The sequence below is a fragment of the Oreochromis niloticus genome, linkage group LG18, assembly GCF_001858045.2.
Source record: "Oreochromis niloticus isolate F11D_XX linkage group LG18, O_niloticus_UMD_NMBU, whole genome shotgun sequence".
Lineage (NCBI taxonomy): Eukaryota > Metazoa > Chordata > Actinopteri > Cichliformes > Cichlidae > Oreochromis > Oreochromis niloticus.
The window spans coordinates 11167034-11182197 of record NC_031982.2 but is presented as its reverse complement, the minus strand read 5'-3'; the positions used below and the strand labels follow the sequence as shown (position 1 = coordinate 11182197).

The 15164-nt window shown below is 39.0% G+C and overlaps 1 protein-coding gene across 13 annotated transcripts in view; it reads left to right on the top strand.

The window, feature by feature from the left end:
- The first annotated feature begins 201 nt into the window (after positions 1 to 201).
- The window catches only part of st3gal3b (ST3 beta-galactoside alpha-2,3-sialyltransferase 3b), a 53486-nt gene continuing 38523 nt past the window's right edge, over positions 202 to 15164 (top strand). Inside the window, exons 1-3 of one of the 13 annotated variants that reach the window (XM_019348121.2) lie at positions 4205 to 4416; positions 6000 to 6077; positions 12902 to 13049. In XM_019348121.2, the coding sequence (XP_019203666.1) occupies positions 12941 to 13049 (109 nt within the window). In that variant the 5' untranslated portion in view covers positions 4205 to 4416; positions 6000 to 6077; positions 12902 to 12940. Of the gene's footprint in view, positions 241 to 4204; positions 4417 to 5999; positions 6078 to 10274; positions 10721 to 10802; positions 11179 to 11223; positions 11427 to 11493; positions 11717 to 12265; positions 12288 to 12901; positions 13050 to 15164 lie in introns of those variants that run through there. The other 12 variants (XM_005476056.4, XM_013270025.3, XM_005476058.3 and 9 more) reach the window with 12 other exon arrangements.

The following is a 15164-nucleotide window of genomic DNA, read 5'->3' as shown; positions in this document are numbered from 1 at the left end:
ACGTTCTCGACTATGCAAAACTATTTGATGCCTTCAGGTTTGATGAAATTCTTAGAACTGGTGCCTCTGATTAATGACAGGCGTGCACACTCACATAATCCCTCAACTCTTCATCAGATGCAAATTCAGGTAAGACACACCTCATAGAAATAGTTTTAGCACAGTCACTGGATACATTGCACAAACAGGAAACCTTATTCTTCCTCTCTGAAACTTTTTGAAGGCAGGATGCTCTTTACTGTGAGTTAACTTTTCGTTTACAATTCTCTTGTGCATATCTAACTTGTAATTGAATATTTCTGTAAAACCCTTTAATGTACCTTGTTGTTGTGTTTGGGGTGATATACCATTGGCCCTGCTTAATGTTCAGTATTTATTTCTGGATGCCTACACAAGTTTTTTTTTTTTTTTACCTGTTTACTGAAACTTATTACAATTATAGTTATATAAAGGACATGGACATAATGTTTAGTGTCTTAGTTTCATTTGAGGGTAGCCACATTCAAATTAGATGAAGGGTTTAGGAGTGTCAGCTCCTCGTGTGCCACCCTCTTTTTAAATGAAAAGTCATTGGACAGTTGACTCAAAGGCTATTTCATGTGCAGGTGTGAGTAATTCCTTTGTTGTTGTCATTATCAGTCAAGTAGATAAAAGGCATGGAGATAATGTGAGCTGTGAACAGACAACATGCAGTCAAAGGAGCTCTATGTGCAGGTTAAACAAGCCATCCTTAAACTGCCAAAACAGCTCTTTACCCAACTGAGCGTGCATTTCACTTGTTGGAGACTAAACTTCAGACAGAAAGGCCCACAAACAAATAGCAACTGAAAGCCGCTGCAGTAAAGGCATGGCAGAGCATTTAACGGGGGGAAACCCAGCATCTGCTGATGTCAGTGAGTTCAAGACTTCACACTGTCATTGCCATCAAACGGCTTTTTAACCAAGTATTAGAACAGAACATTTTATTTTTAGTTATTTAATTTGTCCAATCACATTTGATCTCCTCAAATAAAGATATTGCGTTATTAAATGCTTAGTTTCACACATTTTTATTCATCTTTTTGTTCAACCCACTGAATTAAAGCTGAAAGTCTCCACTTTAATTGCATCTGAGTTGTCTCATTTAAAATTCATTGTGGTAATGTACAGAATCAAAATTAGAGAAGTTATTTCTGTCCAAATGTAACTGTACGGAGGCAGTGGCGGTCCTAGCCTGTTTGGCGCCCTGGGGGAACAGGGCGCGATGCACGATGCTTGTTGTTCCTTTAGAGTTTTAGAGCTGAACTGCAGGTGTCTTCACATACTGTGACTAAACATATGACATCTTCCTTTCTTTCTGAATGATCGCTTGCATGTTTGTATCAGAGGTACATCATTTGGATGAAAGTTTCACTTCCTCATTTTTTTAATTCAAGGGTTTTCAGTCCCATTACACGAGTCTATAAAAGGAAGCATTGATATCTGGTGTCTGTGGTGGTACAGTGAACTCACTGTCATATTCAAGAAAGCAGTTTGAGGTGATTTGAGTTTTGTGGCTTGGTGCGTTATCCTGCTGGAGGCAGACATCAGACGATGGGCACACTGTGCTTATAAGGGATGAACATGATCATTAACAATACTGTCCTCCTCGTCGTTACACCACAAGCAGCCTGAACCTTTGATGTTGATGTTGTTTACACCAAATTCTGAGCCTATCAACCGAATCTCACAGCAGAAATCGAGACTCTGTTTCTTGTTTTTATCGGACATTGGTGGTCTTCTGCTGCTGTTGCCCGTCTACTTCAGGGTTCAAAGTGTTGTGCATTCAGAGTTGTTTTTCTGTGAACCTTGGTGATCTGTGGCATCAACAATGCATTTTCATTCAGCACTGCCACTCACTGAATATGTTATCTCTTTTGGACCTTTCTCTGTAAGCCATAGAGGTGCTAGTGTGGGAAACTCTCAGTAGAGTATTTGAAATAGTCAGACCAACCCGTCTGGCAGCAACAACCATGACACATTTCTTCCTCGCTCTGATGCTCAGTTTGAACTTCTGGAAATTTTCTAGGTGATGCCTACGTGCCTTAATGCTCTGAGTTTCTGAACTGAAACAATGCCAAGCAAAACCTGATCCGATCAGGTGGGTCCTTTGTCTCGCAATAACTGCATGCTCAGTACTTGCCACAACCTGCCTAATGTTGTCACTTTGTATTTTTTCAAACTCCTTCACAGAAAAAAACTTGTCTGCATTTCTGCAGCTGCAGAGCAGAGGACTAGAAATATCACGTATGTGCTTGTGTACTCAGAAACCAGCGGTGGGTGTAGGGGGTTGTATCAGAGACAGAAAGTCTAGATTTCATGTGTAAGGATGTGAAAGTGGCCGTCTATCCGACGACTAGTTTTGTGAACAAAGCTACTAGACCACAAAACATGGAGCCACGGATTCATTTTGACTTCCCATAATATATATTTTAAAATGTCTTTAAATGATTTTCAAGTATACTGTGTCATACTGTTTATGGATCTTGTTATTTTGTTATTACAGATATTAAATCAAATTGAGATTACATGCTGTTACTGTGATCCTCTACAGCAGTGTTTCTGTTTCATTCTTCTTCCAGCTGGTGCCTCATCTCTATGCAGCAAACCACAGCAAGCCTATAGTTTTCCCCAAAGGTCTTTATCACATGACAGATCAAGCTCCTAATCATCTGAGCAATTTTGTGTATGCACAGTGCATACGCATGCCAACATACTGAGTTCGAGCCCTCAGCTCTGGATTTCCATGTCGAGAAAATACTATCTTAATCATGTATATATGTACTTAAAAGTAAATGCTTGTTGCAGCAAAAAATAAAGTTCAATGATTCAACGATTCAGGAGCCAGTAGACCCACTGTTCAGCAATAACTTGACGTATTCATTTTTAATTTGATTATCAGTCTCTCGCATCATTGTGGTTTCCAATAAGCTCAATATTAATTTTAAAAGCTTATTGGTGTGGCCCTCTACCATAATGCCAGTTTCACATGTGTACCTTGGGAACATTAATTGCCCTAGTCTGGATTAGACTCCTCCACCATAGCACTTCAGTCATGTTAAGGTCTGGACCTTGTTGATTCTTCTCCTTTTCAGCCATTCTGTTCTAGATTTGCTGCTGTGCTTGAGATCATTGCCCTGTTGACGCAGTTTGGGTCTTTAGCTGTCGAACAGTTGGCCTCAGTAAAGAATAAAACACAATATAAGATACTCAGGTCCTGTGGCTGCAAAAAAGGTGACCCCCTTTACCCCAGTCACCTCTTTTCTTTTGGCCAGATAAGGTGTTGTGTGCATTATGGACAAACATCTGCAGTTTGGTCTCATCTATCCAGAGGATATTGTTCCAAAAGTCTTGTAGTTTGTTCTGCTTAAAATTTTTAAACGTAAGCAGTCAGCCAGGATAATTTTAGAGAGAAGAGACTTTCTTCTGGTAGTCCTTCTAAGCAACCGGTACTTGTTCCATCTTTCTCTAAATGTACTGTCATGAGCTCTTTAACATGCTGACTGAGGCCTGTAGAGACTGAGATGTAGCTCTTGGGTTTTTGGCAGTATTGCACCTTCTAACTTTGGAATGAATTTACTGGAAAGCTGATTTCCCTGATGACACACCTGAATGCTTCAGGCCAGTAAACTGCCAAAACTTTTGCTTTTCACACTTGCTGTTGATTAATAAATCAATGTATTTTGATTAGCAGCACCTGGCTGCTTCTTTCCCTCTTAATTCCTGTAGAAGCAGTAAGGGTGTTTTTCCACACACTCTTTCTGCATTTTGGCTTAATCTTTGTTAAATAAATGATAAAGTTGAATATTTCATGCGCTGTAGATCATCTCAGGTTGTATTTATTTTATTTTAAGACCTGTTAAGGACCAGATTCATTTTATGTGCTCATATAAAACCTTAAAATAACTCACAATTACTGTTTTATGGCTTCCTATGCAATTCTTTTTCATAAAACCCTGCTGTTTATAATTATGACAGGGCTACAGATCCAAATTCCATGAAATATCTGCGATAACCCGATCTTATTTAAACAAGCTGGTGGGATGTTTGTTAACATCTTGTACAAAGGTCGCACCAAATATCTCCCTCTGTTTTTATCAGTTTCTGCTTCATCCAGTCCCCAAACATTATTATATTGTATTGTATGAAATAATTGACAGCTGGGTACAGAGCCGAGCCACGATGTACTGCAAGTATTTTATTGGATTTCTAGAGTCTTATTTTACCCATTAATTCTGTTACTTATTAACTACTCTTTACAGTGACCTAAATGGGAAGTGGCCAGATCAATATGCTCCTTTGTTTTTTGGGAATACCTCAGTGATTCATCTGGTCTTAGTTAGTTCCTGTCTAGTTTTAATACTCTGGCTAAAGGACTTGACGGCAGCAGCTGAAAAGGTGATGTGTCTTTCTACCTTTAATATAAAGTTATAAAACTCAGATACATTAATCAGATTTTTTTTTTCGCTACGTGTTACACAACTTTAAAAAGCCAAGAACAGTTCTGTTAGTGATAGATTAATAGTCTAACACTGTCAGAATGAAGCTTGAACATCATTCACAAAATGATGTCCTCCATTGAGATATTGTTTCTGTATTTGTGTGAGTATGTGTTTTTTCTCCTGTAATCTGGACGTCCATGGATAGAGGGTCAAAGCAAAAAAGAGAATTATTTGTAGGCGAAGAATGAGTCTGTGACCTTGGCCGAGTTTGAGTTAAATTAAATTACTTTTGTTGCCATTTCTTTTTAAATTTTGCATTTAATCTCACAATTTGCAATTTGTACACAGCTGGTGCAAAAACATTTTATACAGCTAAGCTAACATTTCCCTTCCATTATGCCAAATGGACCCCATACACATAAACATTCTCTTAATCTTCTTATCTAACTCAAAGGAAACTCAAGAAAACCATAAAACATTTTTAGGTTTACTTTTAAAATTGTTTTAAACGTCCGTGACAGATAAAACTATTAATAAACACTCTGAGATCATTATCAGAGTAATTATAATTTAATAGGGCTGTTTCCAAATTGATTTGATCTGTGACAGGAACCAAAAGTTAAGCAGTGTGCGTGTGCGTGTATATATATATATACATATATATATTCCCCTTTTCTACTTATATACTCCTTTGCGCTGATGAATTATTTTCAGACTTGCAAACAAGAACAGAGTAGTATATTTGACTATTTGGTCATATTAACAGAAATACATGTGCTGGTTAAAATGCAATCCTACCCCCTTCTTCTTAATTGCCTTCTACTAGCAGTGATACCATCCGTTTACAGATATAAGCTCACACTTTAGCCTAACCAAGGAGTTTTTATTTCATTCATCTAAACAATAAAGTTAAGGTATCATTTTTATTTTTTTTTACAACACAGTGCCTTAAATGTGCTTGTATTACAGTTTTTCTCAGTTACTTTGGCAGGTTTCTTGCTCAGCTCTGGTTGTGTATTCCCCTAAAGATGCAGTCATGTAGTCTAGTGGCAGAAGGCTTCAGCTCACCCAAAATAATTTATTCAGATTTGACAATATCACAACTAAATGACAGCGGCAACTTGGACGGGTGTACTCCGCATTTTGCCCTATGACAGGTGGATGAGGCTCCAGTACCCCTGCAAACCTAAATTGGATAGTAGAGTGATGTATGGAACTAAATGGAATTTCCCTTGATATCTTTCTAAAACTGGACTGATCTGCAAGAATGCCTTGTCCATCCAGTCATACAGGTTAACAGCACTTTCATTCAAGATAAAATTATGTTGCAAAGTTCACAAGCAAATGTGACTCACTGCAGATTACAAACTCCCTGATGACGTGTGCTCCTGTTGCAACCTCGAGCAGTCTGTATCCATGACGTAATCTATCTCTCTAGTCATTTCATCTGGCTTCTTTTTTGCCTTAATTGTCAGCTATGCACATGACCAAATGTACTATGCAAATGTAAACTATTAACAGAAGTATTTTTTGTCTTAGATACAACCAAAGTGAACGGCGGGCAAAATTAATACCTCAGTGTTCTGTCATCTGAATCATAGGATCACTTCCTCAGAGGTGGGGCTTTTACTCGAGCAAACAGTTGTACATTTATTTGCTGATGTGCTGACAAATCTTACATTTACTACAGCAGCATTTCTTTATCATTTTGAAAAAATGACGTGTACTGTTGAACTTGCACTTAAGATGTGGTTAAACATCTTTACGGTAACAGAAAGAGTTTCAATGGTTCCGCTCACTTAAGACCAAACCACTGAAGATTTTTACTGGCCTTTATCACTATCGAAATGAATAAGGTGCTGTAATTTGGATTATTAATTAATCTAAATTAATCTGAATTAATTCATTAATTATTCATTGTGATGTGGACAAATATATCAACAGAGGTCTGAGTATTGGCTAGATAAACTATGGGGAAAAAATCATACACTTTTTCACAGTAATACAAAAAATAAAAAATAAAGCATGTAGAAAAATTTTTAAACAAAGTCTTTGTCACAAAAAATAAAGCAAATACCATTTTCATCCAGATTTCATGCTGAAACACTGTAAACAGCATTTCTTTATCATTTTGAAAAAAAATGACATGTACTGTTGAACTTGCACTAGATTTTTAATAGTCCATCAGAACCAGTTATAATTATAGTTACATCTGGAAACACAAGAGCCATGTTCTGTTCAGGCTATCTATTGATATTTCTACTTAGATATATTGATATATCTGTTTACAGAAAAGGAGGGAAACCACAGCTGTAAAATTGCTAAGCTGCAACCCCCAAGGGGTCAAATTAATTTCACTTTGCTTTCATCTCAGGAACTGAACTTGGGATAAACAGAACAGGATTGTATAGGAGAAATGGTACATTTCCACTTCAGTAAACCAGACAAATAAATAATGGTACACTACAAAGATGTGGTTAGAGATGAGAAAATTTCTTGATTCTTCCTTCTTGCAAGCACCATAGCAATGAATGACCCCCGTGCCAAAGACCATGAAGTGCTGCCAACTCACAAGGGAATCCCCTACCAGCTCTCAAAAAGGCTTGTGATCCTCGATAGGCTAAGTGTGTGTGCGTGTGTGTTTGCTCGTGTTTTTTCTCCTGGCTCCTGCTAATCTCCTGACCCCAGATGGAGAACAGTGGGTGAGCAGATTCTATTTCCCGCTTGATTCAATATTAATAGATCGGTGTGCTACTCTGCCACACTCTTTGCTGGGCAAAAAACGGAAGACTGCTGCCTCCCACCCTTCACTAACTTGGCTCTCAGCCCCACAACTGGTTATCTAGGAAATGAGGCCATGCGAATGTCGTGTCATAAATAAGAAGCAAGATCCACAAGCAAAACTGAATAAAGTGAGTAACCTGAGCAGGTGTGAAGGACAGGACTATGGATTTACTGCAACATAATCTGCTGTAAGCAGCTATGTGATGGGGTAAAAGTCTAGCTGGGATTGAAAGCATACAAAATACAAAGTCTACAGGGGCCATGATGATGCGGAGGATGATACTGATGCGGAGGTTGATACGGGTCTATGTCTAGGAATTGAAACAATTTGCAAGTTCACTTGAATTTAATGCAAAAATGACATATCAACTGTTGAAACTGAGAAATTGTATTTATTTATTTATATGCTAAGTATATAGTACTGTGGAAAAGTCTTGAGCAATTTATCATTTCTTTACATTTAGCTAGGAAACAGGTGCAGTGAATTATAAAGACGCATGCAAACATGCATGGACTGTATATAAGGTAAAAACCTTCTCAGGCAGCTTTCTTCTTGTTTCTTTAAGTACTCTTCAGGAATATTTCTCCAGGCTTCTTGGGGAACATTCAAAGCTCTTCTTTTTATGTTGGCTGCCTTTTGTTCTGTTCTCTGTCAACATGATCTACACTGCTTCAATAATGTTGAGTCCAGCTCTGGGGAGGCCAAAGCTGGACTGATAGTGATCCATTATGTGTTTTTCTATCCATGAATGCTTTTACTGCACCAGCAGTGTGTGATCATTGTCAGTCTGAAAAAGGAAGTTGTTGAATACATTCCAAATAGCATTCAATGATGGATCAAAATCTGATGGTGCTTTTCTGCATTTTATTAATTTTAACAGCATCTCTAACACCCCTGACTGAAATTCAGCCCCAAACCATGCAGCATTTGACTAATCCGAAGGGGAGGTTTCACAGTTCATATGACTGTTCTTCCACAGAATTAAAGTTATCATTGCCCCCTCCTCCAGAGACATTATCAGACACAATGATTAAAAATCTAAAATAAAATAAAAAACTTTTGCAAAACGAACATGCAATTAATCCTACATTTTTTATTTTATTTTATGAATTTGGTGAACTGTAGACACAATTTAATTCAAGATTATTTTAATCATTAAGTGCGCTCTCAGCGCTGTCGTTTATTTTTAAAGTGACGGTAAACTGGTTTTATTTAAACATTAAAGCTTACAGTCCCACAGCCTAATAAAGGAGATCTGGAAATAGCTTGGGTATGCCAGCAGAGAGAAGTGAAATTAATTTAACAGGTATTCTTGGTCTGTAATTGCACCTGAAGTTAAAAAAAAAAAAAAAGACTTGGCAGCAGATTAGAATGAAGTGTAACAACAATTGCATTTTCTAAATAACAATGCACACTGTGACCTTCATTGGGTGGTTGTGGTAAGGTACCGCCCAAACTTGGAGCATAACCTGCTCCCAACAGTTTTACTTTTAGTCCTCAGCTCCATGCTCTGCGCTGTTTAAAGGTCTGAGTGTAAATATGAAATCTAAAACACAAAAAAAGGCACTCTGTTGTACCTCTCTCCTGATCTCTCCCATACATACTGATGATAGTTTGAATTTCAAATGCAAATGCAGATATGCAGATATTGATTTTTCTTTTCTATTTCAAGGACTTGACTTTAAGATTTTGTTTATCTGTTTTGTTTTGTTTTGTTTTGTTAGTAGATTTTTAATAGCCTTTGGAACTGCATTGTTGTTGTTGCAAAAATACCAATTTATGCTTGTAGCTAGTAACAAAGAGCCTGAAGATACGGTTTAAAATTGGCTTTGTGCTAAGTTGTCTTTTACGTGTAGACGCAACACGTGTTCATCCCTTGGGTTAGGTGCCTTTTTTTAATGTATGCAGTGTTTGATCAGTGTTAAGTGGCTTAACAAAAATAATAATAATTAAAAAAAACACAACAAACCAAAAACATGGTCGGGTAAAGGGTTGGACTTGGGATGAGTGGAAAAGCAGTCGATAACCAAATTATGAAAGACCTCCAGAAATCTAAATGCTGATGCTCAAGATCAAACAGTTACTAGATTGTCTGGCTTCTTGTAACCAAAATATGAAGAAATTTAGGGCGGTCCTAGACTTGCACAATACAGTGCAACCTTCTTCTTTTTTAAAAACTGGTTGACACAGTGGGTGTTAATACCTCCTCTTTACCAACACTGAAGTGATGAAAGTAATATGTGTAGTTTTAAAAGGAAGTATTTCCTATTTTTGCTTCATATAGACTAATTCAGGTCCTTGGTGTTTGGTAAAGATTTTTTCTTTGAATTTTTCCTCCTGCTCTTAGAAGATTGATAACCATAGCGTATGATCACATCTATTGGAAGATGCTGTGTGAATCTCTCACACAGATCACGTATGCATGTTCCTTATTTTAGTGCTCGGAAAGTGAGAAATAGTGGTGAGGTCTTGAGGTAACTGGGGGTTTTAAAGCATAGCAAAGCAATTTTTTTTCTTTTCATGCACCAGTGCTTATGGTTGCACGTGTCACCCTCTGGATGACTTTTCAGTAGTGGAAGTGGTGCTCCCTCACTGACCTTGTGGGTGCTTGCGAAAACAAAGGCATCTAAAGAATAATACTTGCCCAAACGAGGCAAATCACACAGATGACAAATGCCACAACTATGTTTCAAAATTTAGACACCTGCTGTCAAAACAACTGAACGTCTCATTATCTATGTCTAATCGAGTGAGACGGGATTGTCTGAAGGAGAATGTTCTCCTCAAAGGTTCCCTACAAAATCATCCTAAAGGAAAAACAAAAATGGCTTCAAGTCAACTAATACTAATCCTCCCCACTGTAGGATAAAAACATACTCCCCAATTAAAGCTGTGCTGGCCAAGCACATACCATTATGCTGACAGGAAAGGCAGAACAACATGCTCTACACGTTACAGCATCTCTATTACTGTTGAACAAGGACGGCTCGTGTATATGTGAGCTATTGATGAAAATCCAGCTACAACAGTACCATAACAGCAGAAAAGCAAAGAGAAGCACCACGTGAAGATCCACATGAAAAGGTGCATTCATCTACTAAAACAGGAAACGGGGGCATGGTAATTCACTGAAAGCCTCATGTGACCGTTGCGGGCAAACTGTGTTGCTGTGAACAAGCAAGCCGCTACTGCTCATCATCATCATGTTGATGGAGGGAGTGCTCTTTTCTTCAGTCACTCTTGATGCATACTAGAGCCCGGAGAGGCAGGGAGCTCTCCTGTCTCAGCAGCCACACACACACACACACGGAGAGTCGAGCTGTTCGTCTTCTGCTTACTGATCCACTGACTTTCGCAGATTTTATCAAGATGGCATGGAGAGGAGGGAGAACACTGTCGTTTTATCGGCCAAACCTCTGTTTATTCTAAGAGAGGTACTGTTTCTCACGGGAGGACTCGGAAGGAAACAGAAAAGGTAAAGCCTAAATTTATACCAATCCGTGGGGAATGGCAATGAGACGTGGCTAAACCGTGTTTTCTTTATTCGGCTGTGATCGCGGTGGGTAATTGAGCCAAACCGGTGGTCTCTGATTCTACCACTATCGGCTATATATTCTCAGTATTGTACTGCGGGCTCTAGTATACTCTCTGTTGTTGTGATCTTTTTTATTCGTACTACCTGCGTGGACCGTTTCACAAAAATCGCTGTTGTACCGCAAAAATGTCTCGAGCAGCGCCGCGCTAAATGCAGGCCTGCCGACGGGATGAAGTCAAAACTCCCCCCTGTGCCAACGCAGCGTTGTTAGCATAGCGAGTGGCTAGCCGAGGCTACAACAGCTAGCCGTTCATGTCATCTGTCGTCTTTTCCATAGCTCTCTCTCTGTCTCTCTCTCAGTAAATATCTGGGTAACCATTTGCTACGCCGACGTCAGGGTAAGCGGACTCTACTAAGGCAAACCCCTGTTAAAACGGCTGTTTTATGAAAGACTGGGACACAACTTTTCACCACTCAAAGTTCCGTTATGTTTGTTCTTGCTAGCCGAGGACCTCCCTGCGGTCTCAGCTGGAAGTAGGCGAATAACGTGACTTACACCTGAATGTAGAGACCTGACCTCAAATATGGTCTCTGATTGAATACTTTGGGAAGCGTGTGTATGAAACGAGCAGTGGGGTGAGGTGAGGTGAGCGACTGTTGCTTCTAGACTTTTACCCTATGATGCCTTCGAACCGCCTCGGGTTCGTTTCTGCTGCTATGGTTACCCTTTTAGGCCTACTTTTTATTTTTATTATGTTTATTTTTCTTTTTAAATTAGGTGTCTGCGTTTTGTTTGCTAGTCTGTAGTCAAAGGCACCGAGCAGTGTGTCTGCCTAACTGTCTGTTGGGGAAACTTTTCACAGATTGCAAGCAGCAACCAAACTAGATGAAGTTCATTTTTATGAGAGATGGTCAGCAGTGTCACCAACTGCGCAGGTTGGTGCTTGCGTTTTAAATATAAAGGACAATATCTGTTGGGTCATGCAGATTATTAACTTTTGTTAAAGTGTCTGACCCTTTAACAAGGCAGGCATTAGTCTTATCTGAGCTCAGATGTGTTTCGACACTTCCCTGTGCTAAAGCTGTTGAGTCCTTCACTTCAGTTTGCCTTCAATTTCCAGGATCAGAGATAGTCCACTTGATATTTGATATCAATATTTTGGAACATTTCAGGTCTGAGAATTTCTGCATCATGCTGTTTTAGCAGGGTCTCCTCATATTTTTTTTATTTTATACACACACACACATACATACATACATACATACATACATACATACACATATATATATATATATATATATATATTTAAAGACCAAACTGAAATCTGTAGACGGTGTTAGTGGTTGAAAGAGTTCGTAGGCAGCCGGCCTCTATTTAACAGTTTTTTCCAAGCAGGGACAAGGTCACACAGATCACTGACTGGGTTGTTTTGTCTTCTGCCAGGTAACCTCTAGACTGCATAATTCACTGCATTATGGCTTGCTGGTTCACGTTTGTTTGCCTGAGGCAAGTAGATCACTGTTAACCGAGCTATAACCGTGACTAAATACAGCAGTAACTTAGTTTGTGCTCTTTTTAAAGAGAGAGCACAGATCATGAGTGCTCTGCAGGTGTCAAACCATGAACACAGGGCGTGGGATTTCCTGTTGAACTATAGAAGAAGATTGTTATAGAAGAAGTGAGGCAATTTGCGACTGATGCTGACACATTTCAGTATTGCTGTTGTCATGTCTTAAAGACACGTGCCCTAAAAAAGAATGGCTTCGGTTACTGTAATTTCTTGCATTTGGACTTCTTGTCAAGGTTCAGTGCATGAATAACAAGAAAACTGCTCATATCTATGTTTTCATTTATTTTTAGTGACTTTATTTTCCTGTTGTAACCAAGGGAAGAGATCAACGATCACACCTCTGTAGAGTTAAATGAAAAATCTAAGATCTGTCTTGATAAAACTACCTTTCATCCCACACATTTGACGTAAAAAAGCATTTTTATACTTTTTTTTTCCCCCCTTGCCTTTCTTGCCAACCTATCTTTTGCTATGACTCCTTTTCCTTCCCCTCTAATCACTGTGTTTTGTTTTTATCAGTTTTTATTCCACTCTCCTCCTGTCATTCCAGGTGATGACCTGAATAGTGCCATGTAAATGACTGAAGACAATGAAGCCTGCACACAAGCTGCTGTTCATCCTGTGCCCCATGCTGGTCCTGGGCTTTATTTACTACTCCTCCGGGAAGCTGCATCTACCCATGTGGGGACAGAAGTCTCGTAAGTGACATTTCCAGTATGACTGTTACATTTATTCCATCACCTCATCGTCCATCTGTCATAGCTGTTTGAAACATTGCATGTTTTATCTGTTTTTAGAGAGAGCAAGTCTTTTTTTAATCTATTTTTCTGTCTGCTTCACTGCCCTCACTGTCAGCTACTTGCACGCCTATTTTTGTTTTGTTATTTATTTGATAGGCAGAAGGCCAAGCTTTGTGTTTATGTCTCATAACATGTGTGTCTCGGATGTGAAATTCAGTTTTTCATTTACTTCAGAAGAACACTGAATGTTGAGGGCACAGTTTGATTAGACCTGCTTGTACATCAAGGACAAAAGCAGTGGATACACCCATGTGGGTTGTCTCTCAAATGGAAATCAGCCCATCTACCTAGACTACAGTTTAAAAAAACCAAAACCCGCCCCCCCCCCCAAAAAAAAACTGATCGAGTAGCCTCCTCCCGTTTCCTTTATCCTTTTGACATGACGAGGAAGTGGCAGTTAGTTTCATAGTGCGACTGCACCTGCCACCAAAACTGAAAATCTGTTTCTCCAGGCACACATTAATGTAGACAGAGAGCACATCTGCTGGGTGTTGGTCATGAGTAGGTATTTGTAAATTGAATGTTATATTTAGAGAAGTAATAATGAAACCCCGTTTTCTGTTTGGCTCAGTGCTTAACAACCAACTTATAAAGCCCCCTGGCCTCTCCAAAAAAAACAGCTGTTTGTGTCCAGTAGAGGGGGCTAGAAGATTTCTGGGAGAAAGTTGGAAGTTTTCTGAAGAAAGGTTTCCCAGTGTGCAGTGTTTTGACAGAGAAACCACAAGTGTAAGGTTTTGCCAGTTAGTCTACAGCTCTTTATTTAACAAATTAAAAACTCTGTAGCAGAAGTGAGAATAATCTTTTTATTTCCTTCGTCCTTTAAAAAAACCCAAAACGTATCACCATTCCCCAGAATTGCCCACCTAGAGAGCTTTTCCCCTGACTTTTGTGCCACTTCTGTTAGTAGAGATTTTCTTCCTGAAAGAATTCTATGCACTAGATGTGTGCAAGCAGAAGGAGATTTTTTTGTTTTTGTTTTTAGCCAGCTAAAATTTGCAGCTAAATTTGTTTTTATACTGATTCTAAAGGAAAGTGTTTCAGTAGGAAACCATGCATAGGTTGTGTTCGCATTTCTCATACATTATGACCTAATTTCTTGCCTTGTCCTCATTGTTTTAACTCAGCCTTGTTTGTTCTTGGATCACTCAGCACTCACACTATCAGTGTCTTCTCCAATCTACTGTCCGTGAATTATTGACGATACAACCATGACTTTTTTTTTGTCTGAATTTATTTAAAACTTAACCTTGTTTGGCCCCTCTGTCCAGTTGCCACATGACTGTGGCTAACTCTCTGAGTCCAAATATGACTTTAAAGTAATAACTTTAAATAAAAATAAAAAACTCATTTCTCGTGTGTTGCATTACTGACAGAACACGTGATCAGTCAATGGTCCTGGTTGTCACAGTGCTTTCTTCTTCTTCTTCTTCTTCTTCTTCTTCTTCTTCTTCTTCTTCTTCTTCTTTTTAAACCAGGCTCTTGTGTTCTGTTGCAACAGCTCACATTTTCTTGAAATTCAACATCAGCATTCATCATCTTAAAGTGTGAAATACAAAGGCGTTCAGCTTTGTACAGTTTATCTTTGTGGGTTTGAAATTATACAGCACCAGTGTCTTTTAATAGGTTACATATAAGGGTGCATGATGTGAAGAGAGTGAACAGACTTCAGCAGCACACCAAAAGAAGATTGCAGGGGGAAATATTGGCTTTCCGTACTGTTGTGATGACAGATGTTTGGCTTAAAGAGGGTCAAAGGGGAAAGAAGAACACGTGGATTGTCCATCCCGCCCTCTGGCCTGCTCAGCTAAGCTGTGCTGTCAAGAGAGGATCATATCTGAGTGATCTCTCTTCACCATTATTGTCTTACAGTGCAGGACTTAGTGCCACAAGGGCAAGTGCTGTATGGAGACTTGTGCTTTGATTATAAACAACATTAATACCATCATGGTACTTTTTTTTTTTTGCTGTCATGCATTCACTGACTGGTGGCACTGCTGTGCACTCTTCTTGCGA